At 36.3% G+C, this 21,099-nt stretch overlaps 1 protein-coding gene across 1 annotated transcript; it reads left to right on the forward strand.

Moving 5' to 3' along the window:
* Positions 1-5,965: 5,965 nt before the first annotated feature.
* LOC306876107 (uncharacterized protein) lies at positions 5,966-8,111 on the forward strand (the record flags this gene model as incomplete). The annotated part of the gene is made up of 2 exons (XM_079427032.1): positions 5,966-6,554; positions 8,074-8,111. The coding sequence occupies 2 exons, from the start codon at positions 5,966-5,968 to the stop codon at positions 8,109-8,111; spliced, it is 627 nt and encodes a 208-aa protein (XP_079283158.1).
* Positions 8,112-21,099: the final 12,988 nt, after the last annotated feature.

The following is a 21,099-nucleotide window of genomic DNA, read 5'->3' on the forward strand; positions in this document are numbered from 1 at the left end:
TTTTGTGTTTTGTTTAGAGGCGGTTTAATCAGAAATTCATATCACAATAATAGACCTATGTGAAACTCTTCCAATACTTACATAAAACATAAAACCAACCATCACCTTCCACCCATTTCCATTTCCCCGCAGAGCACAGGTTAAACTCAACAGCGAATCCAAGTACTTTCTGTACATCTGTGGGTGATTTTACATGGCAGCTGGCCTAAGAGTTTAAGTCTTGCCAAAAACCTGCATGAATTTCATCGAAGAGCGGACAGTAAGTGAAGGTGAGCTTGTGTGTCGATGTGTGATGAGATATTGTAATAAAATGCTAATCCTGTGTTGGCTGTGGACTCATCGGGATCATGGCAACAGTGCTTTTTTTCCACCGCACGACATGCTCTGCTGACTGGTCAAAGGGGAATGTATGTGGGTAACCTACTTTAATGGTGACATTTATGTGAAGTCTATAATAATTCAGTTTCAAGAAAATGGAAGGAAAACAAACACTTCAAAAGAAACCTCAAGAGCAAAGAATGCTGCCGAAATGTCACTTAAGGATTATTTGCAGTCACATTACGTCAGAAGTGACAGTTACGTGGACACAATAGAAAGAAAACCAACTACAAAGGGATAATATTGCACTTTATAATGCTCAAAAAAATTGAGGCACGAAAAAAAAAATGGTTTGCTATTTGCGCAGCTTTTTTCAAAAAGAAATAACTGCATTCAAAATAACACCTGAAACTGAAATGTTTTTTTGCACCACTAGTAAGCACCAAATTTAACTGAAATAACATACTCGTATTATTATTTCTACAGTATATAGTAGGCCTATTAATACTGTATTACACCTACATTTCGGTCTGTGTGTTAGTGGTGGGGGTTTTTCAGTATTTTCTGCAGATTACATCGATGAATTAGCCAGTAGGTGGCGACAAGTGCTGTCTTTATGAGTGAATCACTGAATCATTCATCAAATGATTCATTCAAAACACTGATTCATACTGGAATGACTCAAATATTAATCATTGATTCATTCATTCAACTGGGAGATGCAAATGGTTCTGCTGAAACAATTTGCGTTGACTGAGCGAAAACAGACAATTACATGTGAAATGCTACTCAGTATTAACTCACCGTTTACTGGATTGTTGCATAAATATCACAATTGAGCCGTTTTTTTTTTTTTTTTCTTTTACTCTTGCTCAGGTCAAATTGCTTAAACCTTTGAAACAACAAGTTATATATAACTGGACGCAGAAAAACGTGTTGAGGTGACAAAAATAGTGAGATAAAGTGACCACAATGTAGAATATTGCACCTTGCAAAGAAAAAAAATGCAGACAGATTTGTCAGAGTTGACTTGTGACTGTAATAGAGTCTCTTTAATATCGACTAGTTAAGTTAGACGCCAAATTGTATTTAACAATATGAAACGCAGATGAAAACAAGGTTGTGAGGGGATAAATAACTCTGACAGCCAATGGACATGCGACTTGAAAAAAGTGAGCACTGCGAGAACGTAACTTATTTTCCCCATTTTAGTAGTTGTCATATCTTTGTAGTGCGGTACCTTTTGTACAGGTAAGCGTCGATCAAAAACATTTTCGTTGCAATGGTGAGTTCTGGTGGTCACCATTTGTTATGGTGAGTGCAGGTATGTGAATTTAATTCTTGTTGAAGATCAGAACTATTTACTTCTATTGTGTCTCGGCAGGGTTAAAGGAAGCCTTCGGCGTGCCTGAGAGAGCGAAGGAGAGAGGACTTGGCATCACACCGGCAGAACGTAGAGAAACACCGCTTGGCAAGGCACTGCTCTTTCGGGGGCAATGAAAAATAATTTCCTCCTGAAAAAGCAGCACGAGGGAAGACTTCTTGGACTGGACACGAAGAATATGAGCCATGCCGAAAGAATGCGCGCATGACTGTGACCGCCAGACTTAAATGTCAAAGACAGACGGCAATACTGCACTGGCATGCCATGAAATGTTTACTCAACCTTGATTAGCATATGAAGAATTTCTCTTCACCAGCCTGCACAGAGTCGGTGTCAACGTCTGTCAGCCTGAAACGCTGGAAAAATATTAAAAACCTCAGAAATATGCCATATATTTATAAGACATTAATTGATGGACTAGAGTCTTGTCGATTATTGTGATGTTTTTATCAGCTGTTTGGACTCTCATTGTGATGGCACCCATTCACTGCAGAGGATCCATTAGTGAGCAAGTGATGTAATGCTAAACTTCTTCAAATCGTTTCAGCTGAAGAAACAAGCTCATCTACGTCTTGGATGGGCCTGAGGGTGAGTACATTTCAGCAAATGTTCATTTTTGGGTCAACTATTCCTTTAATCTGCACAGTTAGCTTTTGTCTAGCTTCTTGGCTGTTCATGCAGTGAGATTCAGTAATGTCCTGGAGCAGTCATGTTAAATCTGCAGCCCTACCTAAGCGCTACTTAACATTGACGTCATTCTGCAGTTCGTTTTGGCCGGACACAATGATCAGGATACGTAAGGCGGTACACCCACCTGATTGAACAGCATCATTTGCATTTGATTTCCTCTTGCTCAAGCCCAATCGGTAAGTGTTCATCAGACCAGAGATGTGTGTCGACACATTCAGTCGTTCTGGTCTGTGTGCTGGCATAACCAAACAGCATGGCTTATTAGCAAGGGCACTGTAACCTTTACAAAGCAAAGCAATGGGAAACAAAAACAGTGAGAGTACAAACAAGTGGAGTAAACAAATCTAAGTTGACTGTGACCCCAGTCACTCTTAGAGGAGAGTTCAAAGTATATAATCACCCTGTACTGATAAAACTGATTGTGGTCCAAGTGTGTAGAAGTAAACAGTGCAGAACAATCACCGTCTCAACACAGCAGAGCATGTCTGACATATGACTGCACTAACCGCAGATAAGAGCTCTAATAGCTTCAGTGGAACAAACACCATTATTTCAGCACAAAAAGTTGTTTTTGATACTCTGGTTATCTGGAAAGATTACCACAACTTTGCAATAAGCCAAACAAACAGAATGACAACATTCTTAATGTATCCTGTGCACTTTCTCTCAACAGAAAATAACACAGCTCTGCTGTTTTATTTTATTTATCTGACATTTAGCGTCTCTATGGACCCTTTTTACCTTTACGGGGTTTTCTTAAGCGGAAGTCATCATATTTTGGTAAACTTCCAACCACGTTATTTTGCAACGCGGAAAAAAGTGTTTTTCCTTGACTGTGCCACTTACCACCCATTAGCCGCTGTAAACTGAAGGCTAAAACTATTTGTGCTACAAACATGTGTTTATAATTACGACAATAGATTAAAATACTATAAGAAATACCATTTTCAACATCATGGAGAATAAATGTTTTGTACAGCTAAAAATAACTGGAAGCGGAAAAATCACCGGAAGCCTGGCACATTCAATTTACCACTTCGCTCTTACTTTAAAAAATAAGGTGGATAGTGGTGAAGGAAACTAGTCAACAACAAATATAAGTATTGTGTTCTTATTTGCTCCCATTTGGAGAAAACAAACAGCATTTCTATGACTTTACAAAATGGAGAGATTGATTACACCATAACATGTTTGGCCATAAGAGAGAACAGACACAAATTTGACCATCTTCCATGATCTTCCATCTCTTGCCGCTTGTAAAACAAGCATTCCGTCAGCTTTAATCTGAAATTCCATTGGCTCGCGCCAGTGCTAAGGTTGACATCTGTAGCTTGCTGGCATAACCGGAGATGTTTATTTCATATAGGCTATCATATAGTGTGTAAATTTGTTAATGCCTTGTTCTGTGTTCCATTTAATGTTTGTCATTCATTCAAGTGACTATTGCTCTTTGTAAAATTCTCGTTTCGTTCTGCTGAAAGACTAAATAATAGTAATAATAAAAAAGATATGTGTGACCATTTTCGAAATGTTCATACTTCTGGTTTCTACAGAAGCATTTTGCGACTACTTAGCTCGTTGAAGGTCCATCTTAAAACACTCTTTGTGTTTATCTGTAACAATGGGTTTCATTTTGGAGGATTTTTACCACTGTTCTGCACCTGCCAGATATATTATTTATGACTGGTGTGATAAAGCACAAGCTTCCACCTGATTATATCACCGGATGCATTGAAAACCAGGTGTAGACGAACACGAATCGCAAAAACGATGTCTTATTATCCTGCAAACAACTTCCAAGATGACACAACTTGAAACAGAGACTAATCACAAGCAGATGGTTTGGTGCATTGGACTCAAGGGCCACATGAGCCAATTCAGTGTCTTGTATTAAATCAGCAGATTTCATTCTTGACTGACCATTTTATTTTTGTACAAAGATTTGTAGATTTAGGCTACAAGCTTTCTGAAGGTCTCTATGGTCTTTCCAAGTCTAAACAGTTGAGTGTTTTGTTGTGATGTGGAGAATGGCTGGGTCTCTGCATCTGACAGCAGTATTCTTGAGTGTCAGGCTGCCTGCTGTCTGCAGAGCAGAAGGTTCTGACAAGCCTTTCCTCAGAATCCACTTCAGGTTTAAACATTCTATATCAGACAATTAAAATCTAACATATAATTGAGAACAAAAGGCATTCTACAATAGATTTTAATTACAAACAAAATGGTTGTGCTTTTGTATTACGGAGTGCTTCTTTACTAAATTTGGCATGGTACATCTAAAAAAAAAAACCAGCAGATTGAAAACCTTATTAAACATTTATTAAGAGATGTTGAAAATGAAACGAAGATAAAACAAGGATAATATTTTTATTTAATTGTCTGTGCTCTCAATATGAAAATATAAAAGCTTGTTTATTAAATGTATTGTAATTTTTGTAATAAAAGTGTCACGTCAATAAAAATCATTCGAAAAATATAATTTACAAATTATTATGAATAATTAGGCTACTTACAACATGTAGGCTAATTCAACAATGCATTGATTAAAAGCAAGCCATTTCACTTGCTAAATGCATCAAAATAAATTATTTAAATATGGAAAATCTAATTAAAATTTTAAATTATTAAATTATTATTTGTTTCTTATACAGCAAAAATAACAATACAATTTCAGGTTAATATGTTAGGCTATCGTAGTTATCCCTGCTGAGCACAAACAAATAAACAAATAAATAAATAAAAAAACAGGTAGAATAATTTACAATCACTTCTTCTAAGAAAACATGTTTATGAAACAACATTCTTTGCATGAGTTTGAGGACTCGCCTGATGTAAACAACACCATTTTTGCTTGTGTTATTGAAATCAGTTCAATTATCTGAAGAGTCACCAAGAGTCCAGCACAGCAGTCCTATGCAAAGTGTGAGGCCGGGATGAACATTTTCATGTCATAGAACATTTCGTCCCGAATATTGTGAAAATGTCAGGATTATTGTTCAGACTGGTCTATTTACAGTATTGTATTTTTTGTTTATGGCAGATTTAAACATTGCTTGCGAAAGTAAAAAAAACAAAAAAACTTTGCAATTGAATCTCAAAAGAAAAATAATGAATGGCATATAAATGAGAGTGGTTATGTTTGTGAAGTATAAATAATTTCTACAACAGGTGGTGAAGCATGGCCATATAGCTAAGACAGGCATTTAGGAATTTGACCACCCATGTTCCAGACGACTAAACTAACAATTTAATGACAAAGCAAATACTTCAGATCGTCCAGTTGGTGCAGTAAATATTAGTCCACTGCTTAAACCGAATAGGAAACAGCTTAAGAAAACTTTATGATTGAACACGTGCTCTGAGCATCCACTGATGCCGTCCAGTGCTTTTGAAATGACAGAGAGTCATTAGGAGGAGGCACGCGTCCTAATGAGCTCCTTTTGAAACCTGCTGAATAGAGACAAGCACCCTGCGGCGAGACCTGGAGCTATTTAATGGCCACTACGCACAGCGCTGCCCAGTTTACGCACGGTAGTTAGAGCTCACACACGCGGTTTTAGTGAAATCTGAAGAAAAATGGAAGATATATTTTTTGATTTCGATGCTCAAGATGCTGCCACAGACTTTGCCTTCTGGGGCCAAATGGACCCCAACTTCCAGTTCCAGTCTCAGCTGGACACGCTGCTGTTTGACTGCAGCGCAATGACAGGTGAGCTGTCGCCCTGGTCCTCTATCGGGTGTCAGTCCGTGTTCCCCGAGGCTCAGCTGACCTTCACGGACTTAGACTCACAGTCTCCGCAGCTGGAGGTCGGTGCTGAAGTGGACAGCTCCTTATTGGACGAGCCCCATGAGATCGCCAAGCGCAGACAGCAGCAGCGGCGCTTGATGGCTCATCATCCGTACAAGGTGCAGCGCCACGCCGCCAACATCCGGGAGAGGAAGAGGATGCTCAGCATCAACTCTGGGTTTGAGGAGCTGCGCTGCCACGTGCCCACCTTCCCCTACGAGAAAAGACTCTCCAAAATAGACACCTTGAGATTGGCCATCGCTTACATCGCCCTGCTTAGGGAAATCCTCATGTCAGGCTGTGACCCCAAGTCATATGTCGATGAATGCATGAAGAGCGGCTATAAGAATCAGACCAATGCCATCTGGAACACAAGCGGTAAGATGACAGTAAAACATATAAATAGCGTAGAAACAACTTTTACTCAGAAATTGCTAGTAAATTTCACAATCGATTACAACGAAAAGACAAGTAGGCTAACTCACTGAATTAAACGTAATATTTTGAAGTAGAAAGATTAAAATCTTACTTTTTTTGTAAAACATAGGCCCTACATAGTAATCTTTTTTTTTTTTTTTTTTACAATTTTGAAAATCATTTCAAAGTTTAGGCCTGTGTGATTTTTTTTTTTCAATTTTGAAAATAGTGTAGGCCTAAAATGTTGGCCATAGTTTGAGATCATTAGTGAAAAGAATCAGAGGGAATTGTTTAATAAATTAATTTATTCAAATAAATAGAATTGGAGCAAAAGGTTGAATTGAAAATGAAACGACTGAATTTGAAACGGATCAATTCCTATAAACAGGTTCTTTGAATCGAAAATATATAGCGCGAACACTGTCTATTTGCTGAACGAATGACTCGTATGAACCGATTCTTGAATCAAACAGCGCAAAGTCTAGTTCGATTCCCAAATGAATGCCTCTTGTGAACCGGCTCTGTTTTCAGAAATCTGTAACTCATAACGTGAACAGGGTCATCTAATTCACTTGTAAGAACTCCTTGTAGTGAATCAAAAACATACGACGCGAAGAGTGTTGTCTGCTTCCCAAACATTATGAACCAGTTCATTTTAGTGAATCAAATATTTTGTTTTTAAAAAGTAAAAATGTATAATATTTATATAATATTACAGTATAATATTTTAAAATGTATAATTATTATTAAAATATCATACACAAACTCATATCAATATATAATCTATATATGTGTGTGTGTGCATTTTACTTCGAGTACACACACAAAATTCCCTTTTTTATTTAGCAAATCAAATAATTCATTCTGGTATCCAAAAAAAATAATAATAATAAAATAAACATGACCTAAATAATTTAATCCCTCACTGGTTTAAAAAAACATCTTTGATCATTTTAAAAACATGACAGGAGATTTAGATCAAACATTTGTGCAGTCTTAGCATCACTGCAGCAATTTTATTCATTTAAACCAGCATTTTGAAGTATTAGGAACAGATTGGATATTTATCCACATGCACACAAATGTTTCCTTCCCCTTGTTTGTGGGCCATATGAGGTAAATGACTTGTTTATTAGGAGTGCATATGCAAATAGGTCCTCAGTAGGGCTTATGTCACTCAAACAGGTGTTGTTTTACATGATTAAACAGTTCCCCATTGTTTATATTGACTGTGCAGTTTATTCCCAGCTGTCCAATCCGTTTTAAAAAACTTCCTTTTCTAAGACACAAGTATTTTGACTGAGCTGAAAGGGAGCTGTGTACTTCAGTTAACCACATCCCAGGGTTCCAGCTCTTCAAGGGGGAGGGTTTTAATGAATAAGTGTGCCTTTGTTAGCCTTAGACCAGCGACTTGTTAAATGGTCATTAAAATGTATCTAAAGCCTCATGTTTGCTCTGCTTTTGTACTCTCCAACTCCAGATCTGACAGCTCGGCTCTCTTGGATAAAGTGGGATTAACTGCGGCATGGGCCATGAAGAGAGATGCCGCCTCTCCCTCCTTTCTCACGCTCCTCTTCAATAGTGCCATGGCACGACGACTGCGCGACATCTGCAGACTTCTCACCGCGTTACACCTCCTGGCACTCATGACACTTTTTATATTCTAATTTGTTAGTGAGTTAGGCCCCCTTTCGCTCATCCAGACGTGCGTTGTTTGCTGTGAATGAGGCCTTATCAGGACAAAGCCGTGGCACTTGTGCCTGTGTGCAAGATGAGAGAATGGCAAAAGGGCAGCAGTTCGAATGTGTTTCCATGTGCTCCACTGTTAAAAGCAAATCGAAAAGGGTTTGGCCTGGCAATGTGCCTGATAACCGCATTCAGATTTAGAGCAGTGACCGTTTGTACCATGAAATCCTTTTATCACAACAGTATTTATTTGTTAATTTATTCTTTTTATTTATCAAAAAAGTTCTGTCTTTTAACTTTGTGTGATTGAATTTCATATGATTATTTATTTAAAAAAAATATATATAAATACAAAACTAATTAGTAAAAAATTGCATAAATAAAAATATATAAAATGTCTGACTTTTGATTACTTTGTGATTTTAAGAGGACATTTTTAGAAACTTTATTTGCCTGATTAATTTACTGTAAGATATAGGGCAATATCGGGCAAGATCTCAACACTTTTGATGAATGGCTATGATATTTTAAATATTGTCATTTCATCTGAATATCAACATTTGTGAGATTTAGTCATCAAAACAGTTTAGAGGTTAAATCAATGATCTAATTTTGTGTCTCTGGAAAATATCTGATCTTTGTTTATCTACTGTATTATGTTATGTACTATGAATATCAAATTTAGTTTTATGTCTATTTAAGTAAAAAGTTCAAATAAGATGCTTGAGGTAGGATAGTCCCCCAGAGTTGCCGCAAAAGGCCCCAAGTGGCATGTTGTTAATATTATTATTTTTAAATGTAATATGTATTGTAATTAATACACACACACAGCAGTGGGCAGCCAATACTGCGGTGCCCGGGGAGCAGTTGGGGGTTCGGGGACTCACCTCAGTCGTGGTATTGAGGGTGGAGAGAGCGCTGGACATTCACTCCCCCCACCTACAAACCCTGCCGGACCTGAGACTCGAACCCACGACCTTTGGGTTACAGGTCCGACTCTCTCTCCATTAAGCCACGACTGGCCGAAGTTATTAGTAACTTAAAGATACATATCACCTAAAATGTACATAATAGTACAGAAATGGTAAATATTTGCTCCAGTGACAGATTTTGTACCTTTTTTTCTGAGTGTAGCACTGAATTTGCTTCCAACAGTCCCCTACTAAGAGGCCACATTTGTTATAGCCATTTCCCCTTTGTTTTAAAAGCCTCTCAAGGGAACTCTCAAACTGTAGTCACTTACAAACATAATGACACTATTATAGGAGCAAACGCATGATGGTGTTTGGATTATAGACAAGTTGAGCAGATTCTCTGAGAAAAAGCTAGCAGGAATGAAACATCCAGCACGTTTACCTTTCAGGTGAGGTGTGTAAAATACGTCTTTAAGTCTTTGCAAGTGCAATTTCTCCGCTGCTAATGGCCCTCGGTGGATATAATTAAACTGGAGTGTTTTGTGGTATGGGAAGCTAATTATAGTCTCAGTCTGTCGGGCAGGTTTTAACCCCCTGAACGTCTGGCCTCAGAGATCCCGCTTACAGTAAAATAGGGGTGGTCCTTGTGGATTCGGTTCCTGTGTAACTTCACCTGCACTCTTAAAAATAAAGGTTCCAAAAGGGGGTTTTCGCATGCAGCAATGCCATAGAGTAACCATTTTTGGTCCCCAAAGATTTAACCATTTTTTCTTAGTGTGAAGGGACAGTTTAGGTTTGCTCAAAATTTGGTCATCATTTACTCCTCAAATTGGTCTAAACCTGTAAGAGTTTCTTTCTTCTGTTGAACTCAACAGCAGAACAGTTGACGGTAGCCATTGACTTCCATAATATAGAAAAAATACTATGGAAGTCAATGGCTACCGTCAACTGTTTGGTCACCAGCATTCTTCAAAATATCGTCTTTTGTGTTCAACAGAAGAAAAAAACTCAAACAGGTTTGGAACAACTTGAGGGGGAGTTAATGATGATTTGGATGAACTCTCTCTTTAATAATCTAAAAAACTTTTTTTTTTTGAGGAATGGAAAGGTTCCATGGATGTTCAAGGTTCTTCATGGAACCAAATTCCAATAAAGAACCTTTATTTTTAAGAATGTGTGTCATTTTCACACAGACCCTTAAGAGCTGCTCCATAACTGCAGGAGTTCGAGTTGAATGGATTCTTAAGGCCGTAGCATTGCAGTCAGAGTCTTTGGAGATTGGTATTGACTTCATTTATGTATTTGGCTGACTCCTCCATCCAGGGTGATGTTCTTACCAGAGCTCCAGCTCCATCTCTGGAGGCAGCAGCAGGTGTGTGATGACTCCCCGCATGCGCTCCAGACATCAATCACAATATAACACAAGCCCTGCTGCACTATTACAATACCAGCGGCTTCAATTACAGCCTGAGTTACGTCCCTTATTACATGTTGTATGACCCTGAGAAGGTCTGTGTTATAGTGCTCCGCGCTGTCAGAGCAATGTAGAACTCAAGTGGGGCGTACAGGTGGAGATCCGATTTACCTTTGGGACTCATGCTTACTGTACTGACTCAAGCGAGCTGGACTTGTTATGCGCACGCTGTCACAGTGCTGTTAGTTGATCTTCTGCACAGAAATTCTTACAGAATGTAGCTTGAAAAATAACAATGCAATAAGAAATAACACTGGGTCATTACTATCGCCATCTAGTGGTTAGTTCATTTATCTATAGATTTTCTTTTAAATGACTTTCTTAACTGTCCCCAAAATGAAAATTCAGTCGTTATTTATTTATTTTTCCATGGTCCACAAAAGTAGACATTTTGAAAGAATTTTTATGCATCTCTTCTGCATATATTAACAGTTCATAGTGACTATAGCTGTCTATAATTAAATAAAATAATTCAATTAAAAACATTATAATAGGGCTCCACAGTTTGGGGAAAAAAATGGAATTGAGATTTTTCTGATAAAAATTGCAATTGCGATTTAAAAATAAAAACAATTTTCCTGTTTAATACTGTAAAACTGCTTTGAAACAATCTGTATTGTATAAAGTGCTATATAAATAAAGATAAAAAAAATGTCAGAAAATAATTTTATATATAAATATGACTATATAATAATATAAATAATAATAATAATAATTATTATTAAATATTTAACATATGAAAAACTACTTTTATAAAAAAAAGTATTAACAAAAAATTATATAATAATTTACAACTGTAAAATTATAATACTAATATCTATAGCTATGTTCATTTATTAATTTTAAAATGTTAAACAACCAAACTTTTATTTTGACAGAAATAAAGTAACTCTGAAACATGCAGTGTATATGTTTACTAAATTAAATCGCAGCTTTTACTATTTAATAATCACACTAAGCCATATGGCAATTTCAGTTTTATTTTGATGACTCATGCAGCTATACATAATAATATAAGCATTATGCTTTATAAAACTGTTATAAAAGTAGTCCATATGACTATATTTTAAAAATGAAAAACAAAATATTCAGTTACAACACACATATTTTGCAATCAATGATGTGCTTTTTTTTTTAATCTGGTCATGCACAAAACTGCATGGATTACTTTTTTTAACTTTTCAGATGTGGTCAGTTTAAACTTATTGTATGTAGAGTTGTGCAAATATTTTAAAGAAATTTCTGCATTAAAAAAAGAGCATGTGGGTTTGGAAAGCCATAAGTGTGAGTAAATCATGACAGAATTTTTTTTTTTTTAAATATATATTTTTGGATAAACTATTGTATTACTTTAAATGTGCTGGAGGAAAAGACTATCAACCTTTAAAATGTCTAAACAGTATTTAGTATCAAAATATTGCGAAATAGTTTAATGGACACGTTCTAGAGCTCCATTACAGTCTGTGAAACATTCATTGCTAAAACGTTGTGTGTTGCTCATCCGTCTCTTGTGTTTACGGGATTAGTGCTATAATTCAGCAATGAAATAAAACGGAAAAAATCAATGAAGCCCAATAAACACTTGCATCCTGACAGCTTCATGATGTTCCGCCTTGTTTCTTTTAGCAGCTGGGTTTGTTTATTGTCTGGCCATTCAACCTAAGCTGATCGTCACACTTTGTGTCAGGAAGGATGAGGTCCGGAGTCCTCCGGGCAGGTGTGTTTATTGTGCATTTCACTTCTCTAAACATGATTATGACATCACTTCCTCTGAAAGCAGGCTTGCAATAGGATATCAACCACCAACGATTATGGTATTCAAGGAATATACACACTCGCGTCAAATCAACTGTCACGTAAAGCCTCTCTAATCAAAATAATAGATGTCTAAACAAGTATAAAATACTGAGAGCAGTTGTAACCACAGCTCTCAAACATTAAAAAACATCACCATGCCTTCACAAATTGGAACTGTCATTTCCGAAACAAACACCATTGATTGAATTATTTACACAGACACCCTGGAAATCTTTTGGGACACCATGAAACATTGAGTCAAGGTCTGTTTATGCAATAGCAGAGGGATGTTCATTCACACACAGTTATTTAGATGATACTACAGTGCTTTCGAGAAATTGATCTCCACGTGCATGTGCACCGCCACGCTCGCTTTGCAGATCTGAGATAGCTGTGAAACACATTTTAAATGATCCACCTGCTTTGCTCATTACCCCGGGCCCCTCAAGGCCTACACACACACACACACACACACGCTGAGATAGTGACTGCCATTTGCTAAGTGGGGAGATATGCATTTTTCCTTAAAATACATTTAGGGAATGTCAAGGTTTCATTGCCACAGGGGCATATGAGCCATTTTAAAAAATACCTTCAGGGTTTTCAGCCTTTCTCACTCAATCGAAATCACAGCATGCTTTATATCCGGAGAGCTTTTTAAGAAACCAAGGGGAAAAGGATTCAATGTGTTTATATCATTACAGAACCGATTCGATTGTATTTATTAACAAAGCGATTTTTTGTTATTGTCTATCAGTGTAGCTTCTAGCAAGTGGGGTCCAAAAGTCCGAACCAACATTGAAAATATGGATCAATTTAGTTCAAGGAATAGTTCACCCAAAAATGAAATTTGCTGAAATTTACTCACCCTCAGGCCATCCAAGATGTAGATGAATTTGTTTCTTCATTGAAACAAACATTGATTTGGAGAAATGTAGCATTTAGATAGCATTTAGAACACTTGCTCACCAATGGATGCTCTGCAGTGAATGGGTGCCGTCAGAATGAGAGTCCAAACAGCTGATAAAAACATCACAATAATCCACAAGCAATCCACACCACCCCAGTCAATCAATTAACATCTTGTGAAGCAAAAAGCTACATGGTTGTAGGTCCACCATTAAAGCATTTGAACTTTAAACTATTGCTTCTGGCCATAATCAATAATTCTTCCTCCAGTGACAAAGTCCATCCACTGTTGTTCTCTCACATCAAAATCCTAAATACAAACATAATTGTATTGTTGAACAGTTTTTTGGACTGATTTCACTTGCAAATGGTGCTTGATCTCTCCTGGTTGATGTAGATGAAACAACTTTTCACTGGAGAAAGCAATATTATGGATAGAGGACTCACATATTAGCCGGAAGCAGCGGTTTTAAGTTACAGATGTATTTGTTTCTTACAAACATGCAACTTTTCGGTTATCAAGATGTTAATTGATGGACTGGAGCGGTGTGGATTACTTGTAAAATTTTGTGATGTTTTTTTCAGCTGTTTGGACTCTCGTTCTGACGGCACCCATTCACTGCAGAGCATCCACTGGTGAGCAAGTGATGTAATGCTACATTTCTCCAAATCTGTTCTGATAAAGAAACAAACTCATCTACATCTTGGACGGCCTGAGAGTGAGTACATCTTCAGCAAATTTATTTTTGGGTGAACTATTCCTTTAAACCTGGAAAGTTTTAACAAAAGAAAGATAAGCCGTTTTGAAATGACATGAAATGGAGAAATATTTCATTTTCTGCAGTATTTCTTGGTCGCTAATCGAATAAGTAAATTAGTGACATTGATCAAGAGACTTTTCTTGTTTCTTTTGAAAGATCATGTCATCTCTCATGCTGCTGTCATTAAAACAAAAGGGAGACAAACCAAATACTGAGTCATTCTGAAATTCATGTCATTTTGTTATGCTGATAACAATTATAGCAAACACATGGTAAAAATGTGTGCCATAAGATCTATTGTAGAGAGACTTGGCTCACTGGACTGCTTGCATTAACATTAGCAAACATCACAGCTGACATTTGTAAATGGATTGCATTCTTTTATAATCAGTCGGCTACACAAAACCGTAAATAACTTTTACATGCAAAAACGTTTACAGTGAGACCAAATAAACCGATTTGTGTTCTTGTTGATTTTTGTTATTCTACAAAATGAGTGTCACTGTCCCTCATATACATGTGAAAATATGAACTATAACAATAAATAGCTGATGCAAACTTTTCTTTTGTGGTAAAACATTTTAACAATTTTATGAAGATGCATTTTTATCTCTTAAAGTGTAATTGCATATTAGCTATTTAAGCAAATATGCACATTGTAATGAAGAAATATTTGGAAATATAAGCTATGATTTTATGAAATAAAATGAATGGTAACACTTAGTATAGGGACCAATTTTCCCTATACTAACTAGTTGCTTATTAGCATGACTATTATTAACATATGGGCTGTTTATTAGTACTTATAAAGCACATATTCTGCATGAATATATTCTACATCCTTACCTAAACTTAACAACTATAACTATTGATAAAGAGAAAATTAAAGGCAAAGCATTAATTGTTTGTTAATAGCATTGGATCTTAAAATAAAGTGTGACCAAATTAATATAAAAAAATAAAATAAAGCATATTGTATTATATTGATCATATTATGTACTATATATGAACACACTATATGTATATACACACACACTCACACAGTATGATGAAGAAATATTTGGAAATATATACTACGATATTATAAACAAAATAAATAAATTCTACAAATAAAATAAAAATATTATACATACAATAAAATATTAAGTATATTATTTATTATATATAATCTATTATTAAAAAGACTTAAATTTGTGCCAAATTATGTCACAACTACTCAAACTAGAAAATACACCCTTTTTAAAAGACACCCACTTGCCAGTGCAGATTTATTTATTTTTTGCTTTCTAAGACTACTTTACCCTGACAGTTTACTGTAAATGTACTTGTTGCGTTTACATCAATCATGACTCAGGCTTTCCTCTAGGCCAGTCCAGGCCAATCAGTAGGGCAAACAGGCCATGTTTGCCTAATTTCATAGCACTTAGACGGGCCACCTGTGCCCACACGGCCCTGTGAACCTGAAACTAACCTTAGCACCAACATCACAACTGCCCCTCTCATTAGCCTGCAGTGTGTGTGCAAGAGCTTGGCGGGGGCTGGAGCCACACCAACACTGACTGCAATTCTCAATCGCTACAACAAATTCTGAACACTGCAACTGTGAAGTCATGACAGTGGGTTTGAACATGGAATATATTACAATGTGCATCATCTATTTTATGGTTAAAAGAACACATGTCCTTTACGATGACTAAGAAACGTCTTCTGTTCAAACCAACTGCGATACAGATCAATTCCTGAGATGGATCAAAGATGTTTCTGGAGAAATACACAGTGCTGTTTATTTTCGAAATCTGTATTTTGTTATGAAAAACATATGACATTTACACGCATCTCACAGCGTTCAAAATACTCTTTGCAAATGTGAAGCTATTTCAAGAACAGCTACTAAAACATAACAGCACTTGCCTGTCAGGGTCCAGGCCGTTGCATATAATGGACATGCTTTACTCCGTTTGCTTTCCTTCAGTTGAAAGCGCTCTCAGGCACCAGACACCCCAGACCAAGACCACATAACACCCGTCCTGAAAGCAGGAGGAGAGGGTTAAACAATCTGCATCATATTAAACAAACCTAAATGCTTCAAGCTGCTACATACTCCCTAATGAAACATTTATGAAGGACCTCTAATGCAATTTTAGGAACACCTTGTCACCGGGGTTGCTAGAAAACACAGTCATATGGATGAATGAGAGGCCAAACTGCCTTAGAGTGCGAGTTATCGCCGCAGGGGGGCAAAGCTCATTCCACTATAGGAAAGCATTTACATTTTACAAGGATAGTTTAAACATTCGCCTTTCAGCATTTATTTATTTTAATGACCGCAGCAAATAGTGCCACCCCTGAAACAATGCTTTGTATTAAACAAACAATAAAATAAAAATGCAGTGACCCCAAAACGTACTCATTTACTTAAGCCACGGTTAAAAATTTCCATTAAAAACATGTTTTTTTATTAATTTTAGTGGATGTTCTACAAGTTCACAAAGGTGTATTTCACTACTTTAACTATGATCATGATCAATTAATGTTTGACCGCAAAGTATCCAGCAATTTTGTCTTTATTTTTAACACTATATCTATTGTTTCAGCAATCAAAATGTAACTTTTTTCCAATTTATGTCAAATGTTTTGCTTGAAAATTGTGCTGTCTTTCTTTAAAAGAAATGGCATTTTGTTTGATAGGCTGTATCTAATGTACTGTCATTCATAAATATGTAATATTGTGAATAACTATTTTCTATTTGATTATAGTTTTTTTAAATATTGCAGCATTTAAACAGCATTTATTTGAAATAGAAATCCTTTGTAACATATAATAAATGTTTTTACTGTCACTTTTGATCAAGTTGTTTAATAAAAAGATTATTTTCAATATCCTTTTTAAATCTTACTCGTATTTAAGAGTTGTACATCACAGTGTCCACAAAAATATTAGGCAGCACAATTGTTTTCCACGATAATAATTAAAAAATGTTTCTTGAGCAGCAAATCAGCACATTGGAGTTATTTCTGAAGGATCACGTGACACTGAAGACTGGAGTAATGAGATTGAAAATTTAGCTTTGCCATCACAGGAATAAATTATATATTAAAAAATATACAATTAGAAAATTGTTCTTTTAAACTGTAATAATATTTCAGAATGTTCTTGTTTTTACTGTATTTTTCATCAAATAAATGCAGCTTTGGTGAGCATAAGAGACTTAAAAAAAATTTAAAAAAATAAAATCTTAATTACTCTATTCCAGTCTTTAGATCCGTAATGTAAGTGTGAAAATACATTTTGGGGCCACTGTATTTTTTAACTAAAAACATGTTCTTAAGGATACCTGCACGAAGTTCATGACTCGCAAATGGAGAGATTATCTATGCAAACATCAATGTTTGTAAGAAGACGTTTGCACTGTTGGCTCACCAAGGCATGCCATCTTCACACCACAGAGTGAGGAACAAGGCATCTGTTGATCCTCAGCTACTTGCTGAAAAGATAAAGGGAATCGTCATAGAAAAGCACATTTAGGGGATTACATTTTATGCAAGCGTTGTGTCATTTCCAGTAGCAGCAGCAGTCATATCAAGACTGACTGCACTTTCAGGAAAAGACGTTGAACTGATATTAATGAAAAACAGCTGTGTGTGAGCATCCTTTGTACTTCTTGGCACTGGAAAAACATTTCGATGCATTGGCTCATAGAGACAGATATATATGCATTGATATATGTGTGCCCTTACAAAACACAGTCACATATTAGGTTCATCTGTGCGGCTTAGACTGAATTCTAACACTATAACTATCAGGACTATAACATTCATCACATCTCTCAGATAGTCCACAATTCTTCCCAGAGCATCTCCAACCAATTAACATTACGCATATCACACTCTGTGAGGTTTCAATTATCACTAAAACTGTAAGACCCCCAGATTGTCTTCTGCAAGCCTTTTCTATTTGTTTCTGAACCTAAAATCGGCCTGCAAACATCTGCAGGTTGATGTGACAGGCTGCTGCAGAAAGGATTTCAGCTTATTAAAGAGTTCCAGGCCATGTGGAGCTGATTTGGAAGTGTCGAAGAGATATAAACACGTCATCTTAGCAGAGTGAAATATGGCACGGCATATCTTTGATCTGATGCAGGTCATCTCCAGAACCTGCCGGCTGGGTCAGATGGTACCCGACCTGCCCCTGCTGGGGCCTTCGAAGAAATCTATATGCTATTACAGCATATATATATATATATATACACCTGTAAGTCACGAGATTTTGGTCCGGAGAGGCTGTGCTGTGCCGCTGGGCCATATGGAGTCTATCTGATGCAGCCGTGTTGATGGAGCGGGTCAGGCCAGGGGGAAACAGGCTTCAAAGTTGGGCACATGTCAATGTCTCTCTTATCCTTTCACTATGAATTACAGGACAGAAGATATTCATTCTTCCCAATCGCCTGATCCTTCATCCTGTTGGAAAATCCAAAAAGTGTTTATCGAAGGCAGGTACTTCACCCATAGTTCACCCAAAAATAAAAATCTGGTCATATTTACTCGCCGTCATGGCGTTCCAAACCTATGGCATTTCAGAGGAGAAATTACCGCATGTACACTTTTAAAAATAAGGTGCCAAACGAGCAGTTTTGCAGTGAAGAACCATTTTTGATTCTCTGAAGAATCTTTCTGTGAACAGTGCTTAAAAGACCCAATTTGTCTTGGTGTGAAGAACATTCTTAATAATCTAAAGAATGTTTTCCATTAAAAAGAACCTTCGGTGCATTCTAAAGATTCTTCATGGAACCATCAATGCCAATAAAGAACCTTTTTATTTATATAGCTTTAGTCTGTTAGTTTTACCTGGATATAGACTTATGGTTTTTTATGTGATTTTTGTGGAGCTTAATTCTCATTTATTTTCATTATATGGAAGAGAAAATTAATCTTTTGTGTTCAACCCTCATGAATTGGCGTTGGTTCCATGTAGAACCTTAAACATCAATGGAACATTTCCATTGCTCAGAAGGTACTTTATAGTGCTTATTTAGGTTATTAAAATGTTCTTCACACTAAGAAATATGGCTCTTTTATGAACCGTTGGCCGAAAGGTTATCTGGGAAACCAAAAACGGTTCTGCTGTGGCATTGCTGCGTAAACCAGATTTTGGAAACTTTACTTTAAGAGTGTACAGAAGAAAAAGGGCACATTTTTGGTCATGAATTATGAATTTTCAGTTTTGGATTAACTGCTCTTCTAAATGAGTTCAGTCTGTAAATGCCGGTCGACACATTCGAAAATTTTCTTCTTTCTTTATATTAGAGATTTTGTAGCATGTAATACTATAATTGCTTCAAGCTCTTTGATTAAGAAGCATTCATGTTGCATTATCTTGAAGCTCTGGAACCATAAACATCCCTCACCGAAAATCCTTTCAGAACGTCCATGTTTTAACCAGAGTGGACATGGAGATCATCTGAGCATCCTCAAGGCTATTCTCGCTGGCTTCGGCCCAAGTGTCAGTCATCCGTTCACATGTGGATTACATACATAAATCAAAGGGAAACAAATCTTCTTTCTGAAATAAAGCATAATTTACAATTGAAAACCTTACAAATGTGACCAAACTGCTGCCTTATACAAAACATCCCAAAGCCCCTTTTGAACACTGGACACTGGTAAAAGAAATCTGACATGCATTATTATTGTCTTATTCAAAGAGACAGTCCAGGCCCAGCATTCAAATGGCCGTGTAAGAGCAAAAGCCTGTGAGGCTTTGCCAAAAGTTCTTCACAACAGGCCGACTCCTACATGTGTTTAGGGTATTGTGAAACCTTGGACTTATTCTGGAAAACAATAGGAAGAGGTCTTTCATCTGACTTGAAAGGATGGCGTGAAGAAACGCTTGCAAAGAAATTAATCTACTGTGTGCTACATCTCAAAGAGGTGAGAGACTTTTCGTGGCAAATTAATAACTATAAAAAAGAAATGATGGCCTTAAACATTAATGATTAGACTTTCGGCATAAGGTGAATATGAAAATTCAATACATAAACGCATAGCTTGAAAAATTAAAACTGTTGTAACCTTGCCGAATTCTCAAAATTTTAAATTTCCATATCAGAAGGTTTACATATGCTGCATATGCTATAGCTTATAGGGAGCCAATATATTAAGAATTATAGTGTAACATGTTGCCTTTTTACATTTTTAATGTTATAAATTATTTTGTGTCTGTTTTACCATTTGCATATTTTGTAAAGCCTATAATAAACTGGTTAAAGGCAGCATTGCATTGTGACAACTTACCCCATTTTTTTCTAGAGCAGTAACGGTGGAAATGCTCAATAGGTTTTTTGACAACTCCACATCTATTGAGAAATATTCACTAAAGAAAAAGTGTGTCAACTAGCCCTGATCTGTCGTATAAAACAATTTAAAAAAGGCATCAAATAAATAAATGAATGAACAAATAAATAAACAGACAACTAAACTTTTTTAAATATATAAAAAACTGTAATGCAAGAAATTTTACTTACCTCATAAATTATAAGGTAATTACTAGTTTTTACCTATAGAAAAATATTCAACAATATTTTACCATATTGCTTTTACCATATTTCAAACGTGAGATAATTATTGAGATAACCTAAAACCATTTTAGAAGTGTAGCCTACAATGTAATTTCTTACATTATTATCTTATAATTTCATAACATAATTTTTACCATAATACTTTTTTAGTATACCCGTTTTTACTGCACCATTTACAATCTTTTTCCAGTGTGAGATTGATATATCGTCTAAAACCGAGAGTATCGATCTAAAAGTGGGGTACAATTTGAGTGGCAGCCGGTGGAGAGGTGCAGTGTAACTTTAGACTGGTCCTCCTCGTTTATTAGTCCACCAATCAGAGAGCAGCACTTCCTCCCCCTCCATTCACACTAGTATTTAGCATCAGAGACTAGGATAAAGTTTCCCCAA

This window comes from Barbus barbus, assembly GCF_936440315.1.
Source record: "Barbus barbus genome assembly, chromosome: 10".
Lineage (NCBI taxonomy): Eukaryota > Metazoa > Chordata > Actinopteri > Cypriniformes > Cyprinidae > Barbus > Barbus barbus.